Genomic DNA, 19,378 nt, shown 5'->3' on the forward strand with positions numbered 1-19,378 from the left:
TAATGCAAATGTCACATTTGCCTAGTATTTACACGTAATATTGGAACCGGTTCCGGTTTGAGTGCTGTTTGCACTTGAACGTTGATTTGTCAGTCGCAGGAAATGATCTGACGGAAGTAGACATGCTGTCCTGTTTCTGGAGCGCGCCCCAGGGCAATGCAGTAGCGACATTCGCGCGCCTGCTCCCATTCTGGTCCGCCCCCAACTCCAAGCAGCAGGCAGAGTGCCAGACGGCGCCTGCTCAGACCAGAATGGCGGCTCTTTTGGAATCGCTGCTGCAGAAGGAAGTGGAAGCTATCAAGGCCGTAGAATGGTTAAAACACGACGGGGTAAGTGACAATTGCAAACCCGAGATTAAGTGGATTTCGTGGGGTCTGGTTTCAATAGTTTTGCGTGCGCTGCGAAATGTCATCGTGGAACGGATGTAAACAAAACTTTTTCCACTGCTCGCTCACCTGCTGTTTTCAATATGGAAACTAGGCTAGCTAGCCAGTTTGCTAGCTAACTGTTATGAAATCAATAGCTTACCAGCTAGTCAACTGACAACTCGCTACCTGTCGTATCATCTTCAGAATTATGTAAATCAGGTCATCAACTAACGTAACTAGTTCTTTAGGAAAGTATAGCTAGCTAGCTAATGATGACCATTTCAAGATAACTAGCTAACGTTAGCTAGTTAACGTTATGTAGCTAGATATTCTTGAGATGTTCTCATACATTTTTCCTACTGTTATTGTCACAACAGGACAGTGACAGCTTGGCATGGTGTAAGCCACTGAAGATCGAAAGACAGGAGTTTGTTCCTTTCCTGTTGAACTTCCTGCGAGAGCAGAGCTGCTCCACCCTCACCCATGGCCCTGCCACACCCGCCAAGACCCCCAGCCACCCCAGGGTCTCCCAGCCCTCTCAGCAGGGGCCAGGCTTCTCCAGTGAGCTTAGGGGGGGCTGCAGATCTACCGGACCTGGAACCGGTCCTCGTAGTGCCAGCCGTGTACAGCTATTCTCCTCCACTCCCTCCCTGTCTCCTGGGGCTGAGTGGGATACTACCCAACCCCCATCTGGCTCTCACTGCCTGGGTGGGATCAGTGCCCTCAGTAGTCCTTCCTTCAGCTCAGCCAGGAGCCCTGCTCCAGCCTCCACCTCCAGGCACACTCCCTCAGAGCGCCGCTCCACCCAGAGAGCCAGTTTGGGGGATTTCATGCCGTCACCTCCAGAGCTCCAGCACCACCACAGTCTCAGCCTGGGTGTCCAGCAGCAGCCGCGTGGCCGCAGGAGGAGTGCCGGGATGGGAGGGCAGGGAAGGCAGGGTGGGGGGCGTGGTGTGTTCCAGACTGAGGAGGTGGGGCCAGGAAGATCTGAGGGTGGTGGGAGGAAGGGAAGGGGAGGAGGGGCTAATAAAATGGGTGACCCAGCTGTGTCACCTCCAATGGCTCAGATGACAACGCTGGTCCAGCTCAACTTAACCAATCTGGAAGACTTCCCACCTATGGGGATGTCGCATGCATCACCAGCGTGAGTTCTGTTCTATGCCTTGAATTGAATTTAAGAACACTGAATGAAACGTTCTCACCTGTGAATTAATTAAGAGATCAATCAAAAATATCTTACTTCAACCATAACAATGAACAACAATGTTATTTTTATCATACTGTTCTGTCCTCCCCACTTCTTTCTCCACTAGACTGCATACAAAACCATCTCGGAGGATCAACCCAACCCCAGTCAGTGCAGAGCGGCCTCACTCCAGACCGAAGACCTGTTTCACTTCCACCCCCTTCAGCACCAGGCCCTCCAGCCCTCCCCCAGTCCCAGAGGCAGTCACTGGGGCCATCGAAGGGAGTATCACTGGGGCCCTGAACGTGGGCAGCCCCCCTCTCAGTCTGCAGGAGGAGAGAGAACTGCTAAAGAGAGTGAAGTAAGTGGGTTAAGAAGGCCAGTCACCATTTATAACACACACCTTCTAAGACTGATTTCCCAAACACAGAGTCAGCTAAATCCTGGACAAAAAAATGTTTTGAATGGAAAATCTCAACTGAAAGTTTTTAAAAAATCCAAGAGTAGTCTTATTTGGGATCATGAAACCAGTCCTTTTTCTACCTCTGTCAATCTCAATTATCTCATTTTTCCCTTTGAAAATGACAGCAATCTGTTACTTGTTTCTTGTAGGTGTAAACGAGCCGAGCAGGTGGGCTCCCCTCTACCCACCTCTTTGGACCCCTGTACCCCTACCAAACCAGGGCTCCGGCCAGTATCGGGCTCCAAAATGACCCCTGTCACCCTGGGGTCGTGTCCTGACCCCTCTAAAGTCACCTTGACCTCTGAACTGGACCTTCTGGCTGACCTCTACTGTACCTGCATCTCTGGTATATGACCTGTAGGGGGAGACAGTGTTTCATGCTAGAGGGGGGTTAACCTGGTCCTTGTGTTGGGTCCCAGATATTTTTGTGCTGTCTGCATTGATCATAGAAGTTGGCACAACAGATCTGTGACCAGGCTAGGGTTGGCTAGCTATATAATCAAAATGTGTTCTTTTGGAAATCTGATTATTTGTAACATGTTAAGTACTTTAGTCGAAGTAATGTGCATTTAGTGCAATTTAAAAAAAATTTTTTTTTTAAATTTAAATTACTGTTGTGTAATAACATTAATTCTGGTGAAGATTCTAATGTTGTGTTTGGTCTATCTCTTTCTGACAGAGAACCTAGTTCCCAACGTGTTCCTGGAGCTGTTCTTTGTGCTGCAGCTTCTGACATCTAGAACACCAGCCGTCACAGAGGAAGAGGACAAGGATCTAAGTATGGGGACGTTAGGTGAGAGGTGGAGATTCTTTAACATGACCAGTAATCAGTATGGATGGAGTTTTGTAATATTCTTTCTTTCAGTGCAAATGTATTTATTTAAATGTATGGGTTAATTAATGTTTTATTGGTGACAATATGACTGCTAAACCCTTTGTGTTTGATCTACACAGATGTCCTGGAAAGAGGCTACCTCAGCAAGGTGCACAACTGTGTCTACTTCTCTGTCAGGGTGCTGGAGAATCAGTTTGAGTGAGTTCTTCCTGGGCATATTATACTGAACATTTAAGATTTGAATCCTATGATAGTCTGGCTCCATATGCGTTTATACTGGACCTGCACTCTTGGCTAGGTCTCCCTTTAAAAGAGGTAATTTGACATCAATGTGACAACCTGGCGAAATAAAGGTTAAAACAATCTTTGTCTGTGTCAGGTTGGTGTCTCACCTGGACAAAGACACCCTGCGTCTCTTGGCTGAGAACGAGAGGGTGACCTGCTTCTCTCCGTCCCTGAGGAACAGACTGACTCTGGCCCAGGACGCCAGCACAGCCAAGGTACATAACCCAACATGACAAGAGCACTAATACACTCATGTTTCGTTCTCTTCAGTCAACTCCGAAGTAAACAGGAATTCACATTTTCCTACTCGCAAAGCAATGAATTGAAATGTAATTGAGCCCAGCCCTCTCTCTCTTCCCTTCCAGGTCTCGCCCTCTGTGGACACCTTCATCCACTCTGTCCCGTTCCAGCCTGCCACTGACAACCGCTCCAACTTCAGCAGTGACAAGGCCTTCCACACCTTCAAGAAGCAGAGGGATATTTTCTACGAGGTGCTGCGAGAGTGGGAAGACTTCCACAAGGAACCTAGATGGGAGTTTGAAGCTGAACTAGGCAATAGGGTCAGGTAAGACCAATACTAGTGGTAGCAAACTAATGGCCAGTTTCACGGAATGAGTTTAAGCCTATTCCTGGACTGTAAAAAGGCTCTGGTTCCAGCAAAATGTTATGTCTTTTTTTATAGGAGTAGGCCTTGTTATTGGTCATGTTATAATGGTGGTGCTGTTGTGCTTCCTCCTTTCAGAGGAATGGTGAATCAACTGAACTCCACTGGAAACCACTCCCATTTCGCCAGACTCTTCCTCAAGCAGTTGGTGCAGGTATGGAATTGGGATGGTGCAATTACACACACACTCGCGCTCTCTCACACGCTAACACCCCTCTCTCCCTCTAGATGTGCAAAGGTCCCCGTGCTCTGGGCTCCCCGGGCGACACCCCCGACGCGGACCTGCTAGGCATGCTGGGAGCAGACAGCCTGGGGCGTCTAAAGCGTCTGGAGGAGCGTCTGATCCAGCCCCAAGGCATTCTGGGACCCTGTCCTCCACCCGCCTTCCCGGGACACCAGGAGTTCTTCAGGGACTTCTTAAAGACCGCAAGCTGGTGAGATTGACAGTTGTGTTCCAGCTTGGATACAATGCAGTCGCATTTTGCAGATTACCAGATTGTCAAATCATATTGATCGAGTTCCTGCAATGTTAAACACTACTTGTGCATTTTGCAGCGATCTTATACGGACTGATTGTTCTCAGATCTATACAGATGCGGAAGTATCCTGATTTGTCATTTGGGTGAACGTCTACCCGTAACTATACCTCTCTGTCCTAGCTGCCAGCTGAACCAGCACCTGAAGGACAGTCTGTGTCAGCAGCTCCTCCAGCTTGACGAGGTGTCGGTCCTGGCTCCCGTGGTCTCCAGTACCGAGGGAGAGGGAGACATGGAACAACAAGTCAGCACTGATTACTCTGTAGACCTGGTGCAAGATCTCTCACTTCAATCAGAATGGGGCTTGGTGGAGAATATATTTTCTTGTTTTAATATCCCCCTTTCCCATATCTCCTCTCTCTCGCCCTCTCTCTGTGCCACCTCATCTCTCTCTCTCTCTCTCTCTCTCTCAGGATGAGAAGCAGCGTTTCTCCTCTGTCCTGCTGTTGGCTCGTCTCCTAGCTAAGTTCCTGGGTTATATCTCCTTCCTGCCATACCAGACCTCTGAGAGGCCCTCCAGGGAGATACAGGAGGCTACTGCCAACCTCCGCAGCAAGGTACTGTGGCACCAGACTTGGAATAGTAGTCGGTGGAAGCAATTCAGGAAGTAGACTTCAAACCTGAATTGAAATGTCACTGACCCTCACCCTGGTTGGAAGAGGCATATTTTTTCATCCATCCGCAGAAGATAACCATTTTATTTCAAGTCAGTAAAGTACTAGTTTCTTACCAGATTGTGGCTTCCCTCCTCTGTGCTTTTTCCTTCCCTCCATTCTCAGAGTATGTCTGTGCTGGATGTGTGTGCGGTCCTGCGTAGCTGTGTTCGTAGGAGACGGACCATCTTGACTGTGCCCTGGCTGGTGGAGTTCCTCTCCATGCTGGACTTCACCGGTCCCTTCCTCCTCTGCTACAGGACCGTTCTGGGACTGCTGCTCAGCCTATACAGGTGTGTGTTACTTTCTCTATCATTCTCCTTTTTTAGTGCTTTCACTCTCTCTTGCGTGTGTTCTCACTCCTCCCCTCTCCTTTTACCTTCTTCCTGTCTCCAGTTTCTTCCTTCATTTCTCCCTTTCTCTTTCTACCCATGTCTCTCCTTCTCCCTCTATTTCTCCCTTTCCACTCTGCTTCCCAGTCTCTCTCTCTCGTGATCTGAAGTCCTGACCCAGTGTGTGTGTGTGTCTCTTAGGCGGATGGTGCTGTCCAGAGAAGGAGAGGTGTGTTACCTGAATCAGCTTCTCATGGTGGCTGTTCTAGGCTGGCTGTTCCAGATCCCAGTGATCCCGGAGGAGCTTTTCTTCACGACTGATTTCGCTGTAGCTGTCGAGCTAGAGGAGAGCCAGACCAACGTCCAGGGACTTGTGAGTAAACTGGAATGGCCCTTCTCAATTACATTTGAAGGCGAAATGCGACGGTCTTTTCATGAGTTTTGATGAACTTGCTTTTTTGTTTATTTTAGGACTGTCTCCCCCTGGTGGACCAACAGCTCCTCTACACCTGCTGTCCTTTCCTCGGTGGGTACATCCATAGAAATCAAATGAGTAATTTATAGTAATAGACAGCGTTGGGTATGTTACTTTCTAAATGTAATCCGTTAGTTGCTAGTTACACGTCCAAAATTGTAATCAGTAACGCAACTTTTGGATTAGATAAACTCAGTAATGTAATCTGATTACATTCAGTTACTTTTAGATTACTTTGCCCTTGAGATGCATTTTAAGAAGACAAAAATGTATGTTACCAATTGAACGACATCTATTGCAGGATAAATCAATGTTAATGTTTACATAGCTGGCCATATATGGAGGTCAAATTTTACTTTATGGGTTGGTTATGTAGGCTTTTGTACATTGATATAATTTATAAGTCCAAAAATGTATGTAGCAACTACAGGATTGCCCCTTGTTAAGTTTATCAAAAGTGTGCAAGTTTGAGCATGTGTCCATTAGGCCTATGGATTTTTTTTATCAGCATGAATTAGATTGAGCAATAAAAGCCCCACTTTTATTCCATAGGCTGGGATCTGCGCTATGTAGCTGTTGCAAGAGTGCATTTTTCACTGGCTGTCCACTGGTTTCAAGAAGAATGATTGATAGGCAGCTTAAACTTCTTGAAATACACATTTAGATTTGTGAACAGCCATCCACAATCCGTAAGGCGCAAATAGCTAAATCAGAGAGTAGCTGTGTGATTCACATCAATGCGTTATGTAGATGTCAATAATAAGTGATATCCGTATCGCCGTAGACTACACCACTGCTGTCAGCCGTACCTCCAAGCCTTTATTCAAGTTGGATAATCTTTGGATGCCGACAGCAGTCGCACCATTGGAAGACACAGCTTGGACTGTAGCCGAGTCGCTCAGATGGAACAAACTTAAGCGTGTGCCTTTTTTCAATGCTGATTTGGATGTCATTGAGAAAACAACATTAAGTGTCTTTTTTTTTTTTTCTCTCTCGCAAACATCCGTTCTGAATTTAAAAGTAATCATCTAGTTTTTCAAAAGTATCTGATTACAATATTTTTGCTGGTAACGGATTACAGTTACCATTGTTTTTGTAATCCCTTACATCTAATCCGTTCCTCCCCAACCCCGGCAATAGACAATAGTTATTCTATTTCTACGTGTGCAAAGTCTTCTGCAGGGTCCCCGAATGGTGTTCTCACAATTGTAGCTGTTTGATTATCTGTTCTATCTCCTGTTTTCAGGTGAGTTCCGTAAGCTCCTCGCTGCCTTTGTGGCCGGTAGCTCTGCCAGGGGTGGAGGCCTCATCCGTAAGATCACCCCTACCTCTGCTGAGCTGAGAGGTACCCCCACCACCACCAGGTCACAGCAAAAACGACAGGTACGGTTCTAGGAGTAGCTGGCCTAGTGGTTAGTGCCCCGGGTTCCAATCCGACGTACTGCCTATGTGATACTCTCCTACAATCTTTCTGACCGTCTCTCCTCTTCCCAGCAAAGCATACTAAATAGGAAGAAAAGTGTCTCTAGAAGCATGTTGATTTGACTGTTGTCACCTTTGTCTGTAAAGGTGGATTTGGAGCAAGCCTTCTTCCATAACCAGCCTCCATCTCTCAGACGAACGGTGGAGTTTGTAGCTGAGAGGGTTGGATCCAACTGTGTCAAACATATGAAGTGGGTACTGTCGTGTGTGTGTGTGTACACAGTATACACGGAGTGTACAAAACATTAGGAACACCTTTCTAATATTGAGTTGCACCCCCTTTTGCCCTCAGAACAGCCTCAGTTTGCCAGGGCATGGACTCTACAATGTGTCAACTGTTCCACAGGGATGCTGGCCCATGTTGACTCTAATGCTTCCCACAGTTGTGTCCAGTTGGCTGGATGTCCTTTGGGTGGCGGACCGTTCTTGAGACACACGGGAAACTGTTGAGCGTGAAAAACCCAGCGGCGTTGCAGTTCTTGACCCACCCAAACCGGTGTGCCTGGCACCTACAACCATACCCCGTTCAAAGGCACTTAAATATTTTGTCTTGCTCATTCACCCTCTGAATGACACAAACATAATCCATGTCTGAAGGCCTAAAAATCATTCTTTAACCCGCCTCCTCCCCTTCATCCAGATTGTTTGAAGTGGATTAAACAGGTGTCATCAATACGGGATCAAACCGTTCACTTGGTCAGTCTATGTCATGGAAAGAGGTTTTCCTAATGTTTTGTACACTCGTGTATATAATATAGTGATCGTATGTATCAAATTTATTTATATAGCCCTTCGTACATCAGCTGATATCTCAAAGTGCTGTACAGAAACCCAGCCTAAAACCCCAAACAGCAAGCAATGCAGGTGTAGAAGCACGGTGGCTAGGAAAAACTCCCTAGAAAGGCCAAAACCTAGGAAGAAACCTAGAGAGGAACCAGGCTATGTGGGGTGGCCAGTCCTCTTCTGGTTGTGCCGGGTGGAGATTATAACAGAACATGACCAAGATGTTCAAATGTTCATAAATGACCAGCATGGTCAAATAATAATAATCACAGGCAGAACAGTTGAAACTGGAGCAGCAGCACAGCCAGGTGGACTGGGGACAGCAAGTAGTCATCATGTCAGGTAGTCCTGAGGCATGGTCCTAGGGCTCAGGTCCTCTGAGAGAGAGAGAAAGAAAGAGAGAATTAGAGAGGGCATACTTAAATTCACACAGGACAACGGATAGGACAGGAGAAGTACTCCAGATATAACTAACTGACCCTAGCCCCCCGACACAAACTACTGCAGAATAAATACTGGAGGCTGAGACCGGAGGGGTCAGGAGACACTGTGGCCCCATCCGAGGACACCCACGGACAGGGCCAAACAGGAAGGATATAACCCCACCCACTTTGCCAAAGTACAGCCCCCACACCACTAGAGGGATATCTTCAACCACCAACTTACCATCCTGAGACAAGGCCGAGTATAGCCCACAAAGATCTCCGCCACGGCACAACTCAAGGGGGGGCGCCAACCCAGACAGGAAGATCACATCAGTGACTCAACCCACTCAAGTGACGCACCCCTCCTAGGGACGGTATGAAAGAGCCCTAGTAAGCCAGCGACTCAGCCCCTGTAATAGGGTTAGAGGCAGAGAATCCCAGTGGAAAGAGGGGAACCGGCCAGGCAGAGACAGCAAGGGCGGTTCGTTGCTCCAGAGCCTTTCCGTTCACCTTCCCACTCCTGGGCCAGACTACACTCAATCATATGACCCACTGAAGAGATGAGTCTTCAGTAAAGACTTAAAGGTTGAGACCGAGTTTGCGTCTCTCACATGGGTAGGCAGACCATTCCATAAAAATTGAGCTCTATAGGAGAAAGCCCTGCCTCCAGCTGTTTGCTTAGAAATTCTAGGGACAATTAGGGGGCCTGCGTCTTGTGACCGTAGCGTACGTGTAGGTATGTACGGCAGGACCAAATCAGAGAGATTGGTAGGAGCAAGCCCATGTAATGCTTTGTAGGTTAGCAGTAAAACCTTGAAATCAGCCCTTGCCTTGACAGGAAGCCAGTGTAGGGAGGCTAGCACTGGAGTAATATGATCACATTTTTTGGTTCTAGTTAGGATTCTAGCAGCCGTATTTAGCACTAACTGAAGTTTATTTAGTGCATTGCAGTAGTCTAACCTAGAAGTGACAAAAGCATGGAATCATCTTTCTGCATCATTTTTGGACAGAAAGTATCCACTGTTTGTAGGTGTCTGTGTTGATACGTGTAGTATCCTCATGTGGCTGTGCGTTGCAGGGTCACGCTGGTGTGTGAGCTGGTCCGTGGTGGAGAGAGGTTGCTGAGGGAGGGGCTGATCTCACCAGGGGCCAACCCTCTGATACTCAACGACTCCATCTGTGCTCAGCTCTGTGACGGGGGCCAGGAGGCTCTGGAGAGAGCTACCAGGTACACATGGTTTCGTCTGTGTGTGGTTATAAACTTGATTCATGGAGCTTGCCAATGAAATGGTCCCTAAAGTGCAAGCCCTGCCTATGGTACTATTTTTAAACCCAGGTCTGTATGGGGTGTGACTCATTTTTGTGGGGCTTTGACTACAGACTCTTGTGCGTTCAGGTTTTGCAGTGAGAAGGGTCCAGAAGCCATCCGGGTTCTTCTTCCTGACGAGACGTCTCCCGCTGTAAGTCTATTCAGCGTTGCTCTTTTAACTCTTGTCTACATTGACATGCTAGTCATTTAGCAGACGCTCTTATCTAGAGCGACATACAGTTAGTGCATCGGTCTAAAGATCGCTAGGTGAGACAACCGCGTGTCACACTCGTGGTACATTTTCTTTCTTAATAAAATAGCTGTAGCTAAATCTGTCCTTGCTGACGATGCTAACATGCGTTGTCTCTCCCGCCAGGTTCTCACTACGTCTGAGAACATCACCAAGCGCCTGGCCACTGAGAAGGCCTATAGCTGGCTCTCCTCCAACATCACAGCCCTGGTCAAGCGAGAGTGGAAAACAAAGTTTGACCGTGTGATGAAGTCTCTTCCCAGCCCAGAGGCTAGTGGTGTGGAAGGTTCTGGTCTTGTGGCTGGAGCTGCAGCAGTCTCCCAGGAGCAGTCACGTACCCCAAAACGGGACATGGGCAAGGAGGAGGCTGTGACGTCCTGCCCTCCAGACTGCCCCCACAGTGCACCACTACCATCTGATGTCCTGGTAGAGATTAAGGTAATGTTCTAATTAATGAAGAATACCAGGATGTAATGCTATCCTTATTATAGACAATAGTTTGGAGCTAGGAACACAAGCGTTTCGCTACATCCGCAAAAACATTTACTAAATATGTGTATGCGACCAATAAAATTTGATTTGACACTGATAGATAGAAGTATGAGAGCATAAAATCAATCAGAATAATGGTAGATTATGTGAGGTTCAGCTCTGGTGAATCAGTCTTATTGATGATAATATAAAAGAGGATGATTGTGCCCCCTACAGGAGGTGTTGAGTATTGCTGTAGGCCCGAGGTCTGAAAAGGAGGCGTTAACTTGTCTACAGCTGAACGCTCTACTGGGAAAAGTAGGAGACACACTGAGCTGCAAAAAGGTACCGCAGGCTGTCGTCACCTTGGTCCTGATTAACACATGCTTTATACTCCCGCAATGAACATGGGTTTATGGTTCAGATAGAGGTTCTGCATAGGGCTGTTGTGGTGACCGTATTACCTCCACACCTGCAGTCATGACCGCAGTCAAAATTCCACGTGACCGTTTGAGTCACGGTAATCTGTGCGCTTTGACATGAATGGCACTGATGCGTTGGCAGTACCCAACTCTCTAACGATCATCAGGTCACTAATGGCCTGGTACTCAGGTCTCGGTTGTCCCTCTAACCACTCTGACATCAATGCAAATACAATTGAAAATCTCATCAAAACAGTGTCATGCTTTTGAAACTCACTGTTAGTCTACATTGTTTGACCTCACTGTGATCGATCACTCTGAAGAAAGAAGTTCAACAACAGGTGGAAACTGAGGGGAAAACGTGGTCGTTGTGGATGTTGTTTCAAAGCCAAACACAACTAAATGGACAGAGCTTTCTAAAGTGATGATTAATGCAAAGCATTTAAGGCATCTCATGTAGAACACCCATTGGCATATTAAAGCTTATGCATAGGCCTGTATAAAGCCTGAATTAAAATGGCGTTATACAATAGGCCTATATAGCCTACCGCATATTACGCACGGCAGAAACTTTTTTTTGTAAATATAACAGATTTAAGATGTCTTTGGTACACAATTGTCTAGCCTATAGGCTATTCCAAAATTCAACAAAACTCTAGTAATCCCCTTTAGTGTGGACTGTATTATTATGCATACTGGATGGCCTGGTTACCTTATGATACGCTCCAAATGTTCTATCCATGAGTCTGGGAGAGAACGTATAGGCCTAGGTGATGCAGTTGGTTCATTCACTTACCGAGTATAGTTAGCCTACAATTATAGTGAATTTGTATTTGATCTTCAATAGCCTACTAATAGTGTATTTAATTTTTTTTTTAATCATAATTAATATCTCACCACCATGCGTTTCCGTCTCTTCTCTCTCCAATACTTTCTCGAGGACGGAGACAGGGGCTGTCAACAGTTTAATGAAATGTGTTTCATTGGTTAAACATGTTACTATCGATGTTCGTGAACAGATTTTGCTTGCTTTCCCAAATGAAGCACAGGGTAGCTGCAGGATGACATGTCTTTTTTCCCATGCCCCTGTTTCTGCCCATTTTGATATGGCCCATTCTAAATTAAAACTACTTTTACATGATAGTAAAGACAAGATTACATTTAGAATAGTGAAAATATGATCACTTGATGAGAGAACGGCATGTTCAGCCTGAGGCAAGGAACAGAGCACCAGCTTCTTCTTTTTTTGTTGCAACTTTCCCAAATCATCAATACACTATAATCACATCATGCAGCCCATATATCTTTTCTAAGGTTTGTGTCATTCACAACTAAAGTTGCCAAGTAACTCTAAATCTAGTGTATAGGACCTGTTTCAAATGATCACTTTTACTCTCAACATAGCGCTACATATGCTCGCTCGGGAATGGGGAGGTAAATAATGTCAGGATTTCTAAGCATATCTTAAGACTACCTACAGGCCGAGGGTGCCATTGGTATGGCCAGATAACGTGCATTAGGCCGACTCAGAATACACTATTTTGTTCTTATGAATTACATTTTAATGTTTGTTTTTTTTAGACCTGCCTAACCCTAAAATAAATGCAGTGCATTCAAAAAGTATTCAAAGTCCTTCACTTTTTTCACATTTTATGTTACAGCCTTATTCTAATGTATTCAAGTGTTTTTTTCCCCCCTCATCAATCTACACACACTACCCCATAATGACAAAGCAGAAACGGGTTTTAAGAAAAGTTTTCAAATGGATTAAAAATAAAATGATATCACTTTACTTAAGTATTCAGACATTTTACTCAGTACTTTGTTGAAGAACCTTTGGCAGCGATTACAGCATCAAGTCTTCTTGGGTATGACGCTACAAGCTTGGCACACCTGTATTTGGGGAGTTTCTTCCATTCTTCTCTGCAGATCCTCTCAAGCTCTGTCAGGTTGAATGGGGAACGTCGTTGCACAGCTTTTTTCAGGTTTCTCCAGAGATGTTCGATCGGGTTCAAGTCCGGGCTCTGGAAGGGCCACTCAAGGACATTCACAGATTTGTCCCGAAGCCACTCCTGCGTTGTCTTGGCTGTGTGCTAACGGGTCGTTGCCCTGGTGGGAGGTGAACATTTTCCCCAGGCTGAGGTGCCGAGCGCTCGGGAGCAGGTTTTCATCATGGATCTCGCTGTACTTTGCTCCTTTCATCTTTCCCTCGATCCTGACTAGTCTCCCAGTCCCTGCTGCTGAGAAACATCCCCACAGCATGATTCTGTCACCACCATGCTTTACTGGAGAGATGGGACCAGGTTTCCTCCAGACGTGACTCTTGGCATTCAGGCCAAGGAGTTCAATCAGACCAGAGAATCTTGTTTCTCATGGTCTGAGAGTTCTTTAGGTGGTTTTTAGCAAACTCCAAGCGGGCTGTCGTGGCTTTTTACTGAGGAGTGGCTTCTGCATAAAGGCCTGATTGGTGGAGTGCTGCAGAGATGGTTGTCCATCTCCATAGAGGAGATGGGAGAGTAGTACTTTACCAAGAGTGACCATTGGGTTCTTGGTCACCTCCCTGACCAAGGCCCTTCTTCCCCGATTGCTCAGTTTGGCAGGGGGGTAGTTCCAAACTTCTTCATTTTAAGAATAATGGAAACCACTGTGATCTTGGGGACCTTCAATGCTGCAGTCATTTTTTGATACCCATCCCTAGATCTGTGCCCCAACACAATCCTGTCTCGGAGCTCTACGTACAATTCCTTCAACCTCATGACTTGGTTTTTACTCTGACATGCACTGTCAACTGTGGGACCTTAGAGAGATTTCTGTTTTTTCTGTTTTTTATTTTTAGTACATTTGCCAGAAATCTAAGCCTGTTTTCTCTTTGTCATTATGGGGTATTTTGTGTAGATTGATTGTGGGGAAAAAATGTATTTAACACAGCCTTATTCTAAAATGGAAGTTAACAATGTGGGGTGTGAATACTTTCCAAATGCACTGTAGATGTTTCAACTGCGGCCATCAGCGGTTTGCATACCTGCCGGCTTGGAGATGCTAAACGTGTTTGTTAAATAATGGTCAAATAAACGTGAGAACGGCTGTCATTTGCATGACAGTTACCGGCTGGCGGAATGTCATGACGGCCACAGACCTAGACATGTATACTACAAGTTTGTTTTTGATTTGTATTTATTCTCTCCCCTCTCCCTCCTACCTATTACTTCACAGTTCTCATTCCCAATGCCTGAACAGATGCTGATACGTTGCACCGTCCTACTAGCCTGTAAACTAGGTAAGATGACGAGAGCTGGGACTACGGCTAGAAACCAGGTCGGGGGGAGATGCACTGAGTGTATGAAACATTAGGACCACCTGCTCTTTCCATGAGGAGGAGGTGAAAGCTATTATCCCTTATTGATGTCACTTTAATCAGTGTAGATTGAAGGGGAGGAGACAGATTTTAAAGCCTCGAGACATGGATTGGGTGTGTGGCAAGACAAAATATTTAAGTGCCTTTTGAATGGGGTATGGTCGTAGGTGCCAGGCGCACCGGTTTGAGTGCGTCAAGAACTGCAACGCCGCTGTTTTTTTTTACGCTCGACAGTTTCCTGTGTGTATCAAGAACGGTCCACCACCCAAAGGACATCCAGCCAACTGGATACAACTGTGGGAAGCATTGGAGTCAACATGGGCCAGCATCCCTGTGGAACGGTTTTGACACCATGTCCCGACAAATTCAGGCTGTTCTGAGAGAAAAGGGGGGGGTGCAACACAATATTAGTAAGGTGTTCCTAATGTTTTGTACACTTTGTACATTAATTTGCCTGTTGCCAAGACCTCCATTGTTATCATGCCCTCAGTGCATGTCCTGTAGGACAAAGGTTGGCTACAGCATATACATTATGGAATGAAGCCAGATGAGACCTAATGTTGATCATCGTTGAATTTGTGTGTCTGCACAGTTTCAGGGGAGCTGCCCATGGTGTCCCCACAGGAGGAATGTGGTAGGACAGTGTCTCCTGATCCAGTACTACTACCAGACTCACCAGTCCAAAGGGTAGGCTGTTCAATCAAAGTCCTGCTGGAGCAGTTGATCCTCCTGTGGGGGAGAGACTGTTGTTCATCAGCCCCCCTCCACCTGCTCTTCACAGAAATGACACTCAGTGCTGTCCTCATGGCCAGCGACTCACAGGTACGTCTCAGTATAGCCTACATGTGCATAGCTACTTGGTGTATGTTATGTTTTTGTTTATACAGTTGAAGTCAGATGTTTACATACACTGAGGTTGGAGTCATTAACTCGATTTTTAACCACTCCACAAATTTATTGTTAACAAACTATAGTTTTGGCAAGTCAGTTAGGACATCTACTTTGTGCATGACACAAGTAATTTTTCCAAAAATTATTTACAGACAGATTACTTTTACAGACAGATTTCACTTTTAGTTCACTGTATCACAATTCCAGTGGGTCAGAAGTTTACATACACTAGTTGACTGTGCCTTTAAACAGCTTGGAAAATATCATGGCTTTAGAAGCTTCTGATAGGCTAATTAACATAATTAGAGTCAATTGGAGGTGTACTTGTGGATGTATTTCAAGGACTACCTTCAAACTCAGTGCCTCTGCTTGACATCATGTAGACCACCACAAGTCTGGTTCATCCTTGGGAGCAATTTCCAAACGCCTGAAGATACCACATTCATCTGTACACGTTCATCTGTACGGGGGTGGCAGCATCATGTTGTGGGGGTGCTTTGCTGCAGGAGGGACTGGTGCACTTCACAAAATAGATGGCGGCATGAGGATGGGAAATTATGTGGATATATTGAAGCAACATCTCAAGACATCAGTCAGGAAGTTAAAGCTTGGTTGCAAATGGGTCTTCTAAATGGACAATGACCCCAAGCATACTTCCAAAGTTGTGGCAAAATGGCTTAAGGACAACAAAGTCAAGGTATTGGACTGGCCATCACAAATCCCTGACCTCAATCCCATAGAAAATTTGTGGGCAGAACTGAAAAAGCATGTGTGAGCAAGGAGGCCTACAAACCTGACTCCATTACACCAGGTCTGTCAGGAGGAATGGGCCAAAATTCACCCAACTTATTGTGTGAAGCTTGTGGAAGGCTACCCAACACATTTGACCCAAGTTAAAGAATTGAAAGGCAATGCTACCAAATACTGATTGAGTGTATGTAAACTTCTGACCCACTGGGAATGTGATGAAAAATATAAAAGCTGAAATAAATCATTTTCTCTACTATTATTCTGACATTTCATATTCTTAAAATGAGTGGTGATCCTTACTGACCTAAGAAATTATATTTTTACTTTGATTAAATGTCAGGAATTGTGTAAAAACTGAGTTTAAATGTATTTGGCTAAGGTGTATGTAAACTTCCGACTTCAGCTGTATGTAGTTGAAGCAGAATATGTATACTACCGGTCAAAAGTTTTAGAACACCTACTCATTCAAGAGGTTCTTTTTATTTTCTACATTGTAAAATAATACTGTAGACATCAAAACTATGAAGTAACACATGGAATCATGTAGTAACCGAAAGTGTTAAACATGTTTTGAGATTCTTCAAATAGCCACCCTTTGCCTTGATGACAGCTTTGCACATTCTTGGCATTTTCTCAACCAGTTTCACCTGGAATACTTTTCCAGCAGTCTTGAAGGAGTTACCACATATGCTGAGCGCTTGTTGGCTGATTTTTCCTCCGCTCTGCAGTCCCACTCTTCCCAAACCATCTCAATTGGGTTGAGGTCAGGTGATTTGTGGAGGCCAGGTCATCTGATGCAGCACTCCATCCCTCTCTTTCTTGGTCAAATAGCCCTTACACAGCCTGGAGGTGTGTTGGGGCATTGTCCTGTTGAAAAACAAATGATAGTCCCACTAAGCCCAAACCAGATTGGAAGCCATGCTAGTTACTTGTCCCTTGAATTCTAAATAAATCACAGACCGTGTCACCAGCAAAGCACCCCCACACCTTAACACCACCTCCTCCATGCTTTCCGGTGGGAAATACACGTGGAGATCATCCGTTCACCCACACCACATCTCACAAAGACACGGTGGTTAGAACCAAAAATCTCAGATTTGGCCTCGAGACCAAACAACAAATTTCCACCCGTCTAATGTCTATTACTCTTGTATCTTGGCCCAAGCAAGTCTCTTCTTATTATTGTTGTCCTTTTGTAGTGGTTTCTTTGCAGCAATTTGACCATGAAGGCCTGATTCACACAGTTGCCTCTGAACAGTTGATGTTGAGATGTCTTACTTGAACTCTGAAGCAGTTATTTGGGCTGCAATATCTGAGGCTGGTAATGAACTTATCCTCTGCAGCAGAGGTAACTTTGTGTCTTCCATTCCTGTTGCGGTCCTCATGAGAGCCAGTTTCATCATAGCGCTTGATGGTTTTTGCCACTGCACTCTTGAAATGTTCCCCATTGACTGATCTTCATATCTTAAAGTAATGATGACTGTTGTTTCTCTTTGCTTATTTGAGTTGTTCTTGCCATAATATGGACTTAGCCCTATTTGATAAAGGACCATATTCTGTATACCCCCCTACTTTGTCACAACACAACTGATTGGCTTAAACGCATTAAGAAGGAAAGAAATTCCTCAAATTAACTTTTTAAGAAGGCACACCTGTCAATTGAAATGCATTCCAGGTGAAGCCTCATGATGCTGGTTGAGAGAATGCCAAGCATGTGCAAAGCTGTCATCAAGGCAAAGGGTGGCTACTTTGAAGAATCTCAACAATACTATGTGTTATTTCATAGTTTTGATGTCTTCACTATTATTCTACAATGTAGAAAATAGTCAAAATAAAGAAAAACCCTTGACCATTTGACCGGTAGTGTATGTATTGAAGAAATTACTTGCATTGACTGATATGTGGTTGTTTTACCTACCTTTGTTGAATGCACTTACTGTAAGTCACCCTGGAAAATTGCATCTGCTAAATTGCCTACCTGTAAATGTCATCCTAAATGTAATTATGTCAACCTTATTTCATCGACAATTCTGTAGACGCGAGTATGTGAAGCTCAGGTTTTATGCCCCACAGATAAACCAGCATGCTCTCTGTCATATCTCTACAGTGGGACAACTTCCTGTTCCTGGTCAGACAGCTGGTAGAGCGGGGGATTCTGGGAGAGGAAGAAGTGGTCTCTCATTGGAGGAAGCTGTCACAGTTACCCTGGCCAACGGTGATTGTTTGCTTGAAACATGTCTGTCTCCTCCGCACTGCGTGGAACAGGAAATCGGTGGTGCTCATTGTAATAACTGTTCAAGAGAATTTAGCCAAGCGAAACCTGACAACTGTTAATGACATATGCACTCTATGGCTGCTTGTGAATAACTATCTCTCTTTTCACTATTTAGGAATTCATAGAGAAGATCCAGCAGCAGTCCTCTTCCACCACATCCCTTCCTCTGCCTGAGCTTCAGAACCACATGGACATGTTGCAGGTCTCACCACAACCTGTAGAGGGAGCCAACTAACCATCTCGACAAAAAAACACATGGCTCTGAGAGACATGCTCTGTTGGCCAACACTGCCCAGTCTGTTAGAAGACATATGTCACTGACAGGTGTAGCTGAACTCTACTACTCTGGCCAGTCAGTCCATAGTGCCGTTCTAGGTTCCTGAGATGTTAAACACACACAGACCGTGTTTAGATGAACAGCCATTGTGTACAGAACAGAGGAGACAATCACCTGGAACATCACTCATCTGTACAGCCAGCCACAGTCAGTTCAGACTAAGCCCTAGCCGCAAACATCGTTAGGGTTAGGGCCAAAGGGATGCGGTAGGGAGCGAGTTGGGACCGGCTGACACTGTCCTGTTTAGAGGTGCAAATGGGAACCAAAAAGTCCTGCTGCTCAGGACTAGTGGTGGAGCCATAGGCCAGGGGGAAAGGTGTACCAGAAGGCTGAGAACGAGGGGTGCAGTATCAATAAAATAATAACTAACTTGATGGACAGACACTAGTAAATCAAAAATGGACAACAAAAAAACATGAGAAACCAGCCCCTACTCGACCCCTACTGCCCTAGACATATGTAGGTCTGAAAGGATTATAGTAGATAGTGTATGTGTCAGCATTCAGCAATAGTGGGTAAGGGCTGGCTGGGGGATGATTTGTTATTGGGCCAAGGAATGTGCCATTTCTAAATGTTCACAGATAAATATGTATTTGTGTTAGTCTCAGAAGCACTTAAGAGTGTAACACAATGCCTTTAACCGTCACTCGTGATTTTGTGTGTTCATGGATGCTTTCTTTGCATTTGTAATAATGTTTAGTTCACGTTGGACTTAATGGTACCATGATTGTCTGCTGCTTTTAAACTTTACATTTTCGCATGCTGCCTGTCACATATTGAAAAATAATAAATGTGTATTATTTGGGACTAAACGGTTAGAAGTGTTTCTGT

General features: G+C 45.3%; 1 protein-coding gene across 2 annotated transcripts; it reads left to right on the forward strand.

Annotated features, from left to right (window-relative positions):
- Window positions 1-102: 102 nt before the first annotated feature.
- Window positions 103-19,354, forward strand: cdan1 (codanin 1). 2 transcript variants are annotated; one of them, XM_024436988.2, is made up of 25 exons: window positions 103-329; window positions 746-1,512; window positions 1,682-1,915; window positions 2,167-2,363; window positions 2,697-2,810; window positions 2,972-3,050; window positions 3,232-3,352; window positions 3,503-3,702; window positions 3,880-3,955; window positions 4,030-4,235; window positions 4,461-4,581; window positions 4,751-4,894; window positions 5,117-5,283; window positions 5,524-5,695; window positions 5,794-5,848; window positions 7,044-7,180; window positions 7,367-7,470; window positions 9,566-9,715; window positions 9,884-9,947; window positions 10,173-10,484; window positions 10,755-10,862; window positions 14,153-14,216; window positions 14,887-15,116; window positions 18,043-18,150; window positions 18,326-19,354. In XM_024436988.2, exons 1-25 carry the CDS (start codon window positions 123-125, stop codon window positions 18,443-18,445), a joined length of 4,257 nt encoding a protein of 1,418 aa, XP_024292756.1. In that variant the 5' UTR covers window positions 103-122; the 3' UTR covers window positions 18,446-19,354. The 2 variants fall into 2 exon arrangements, with proteins under 2 accessions (XP_024292756.1, XP_024292757.1); XM_024436989.2 differs by lacking the exons at window positions 18,043-18,150; window positions 18,326-19,354 and adding an exon at window positions 14,529-14,704 and having other exon boundaries at window positions 14,887-15,027.
- The last annotated feature ends 24 nt before the right edge of the window (window positions 19,355-19,378 follow it).

The sequence above is a fragment of the Oncorhynchus tshawytscha genome, linkage group LG11, assembly GCF_018296145.1.
Source record: "Oncorhynchus tshawytscha isolate Ot180627B linkage group LG11, Otsh_v2.0, whole genome shotgun sequence".
NCBI classification, from domain to species: domain Eukaryota; kingdom Metazoa; phylum Chordata; class Actinopteri; order Salmoniformes; family Salmonidae; genus Oncorhynchus; species Oncorhynchus tshawytscha.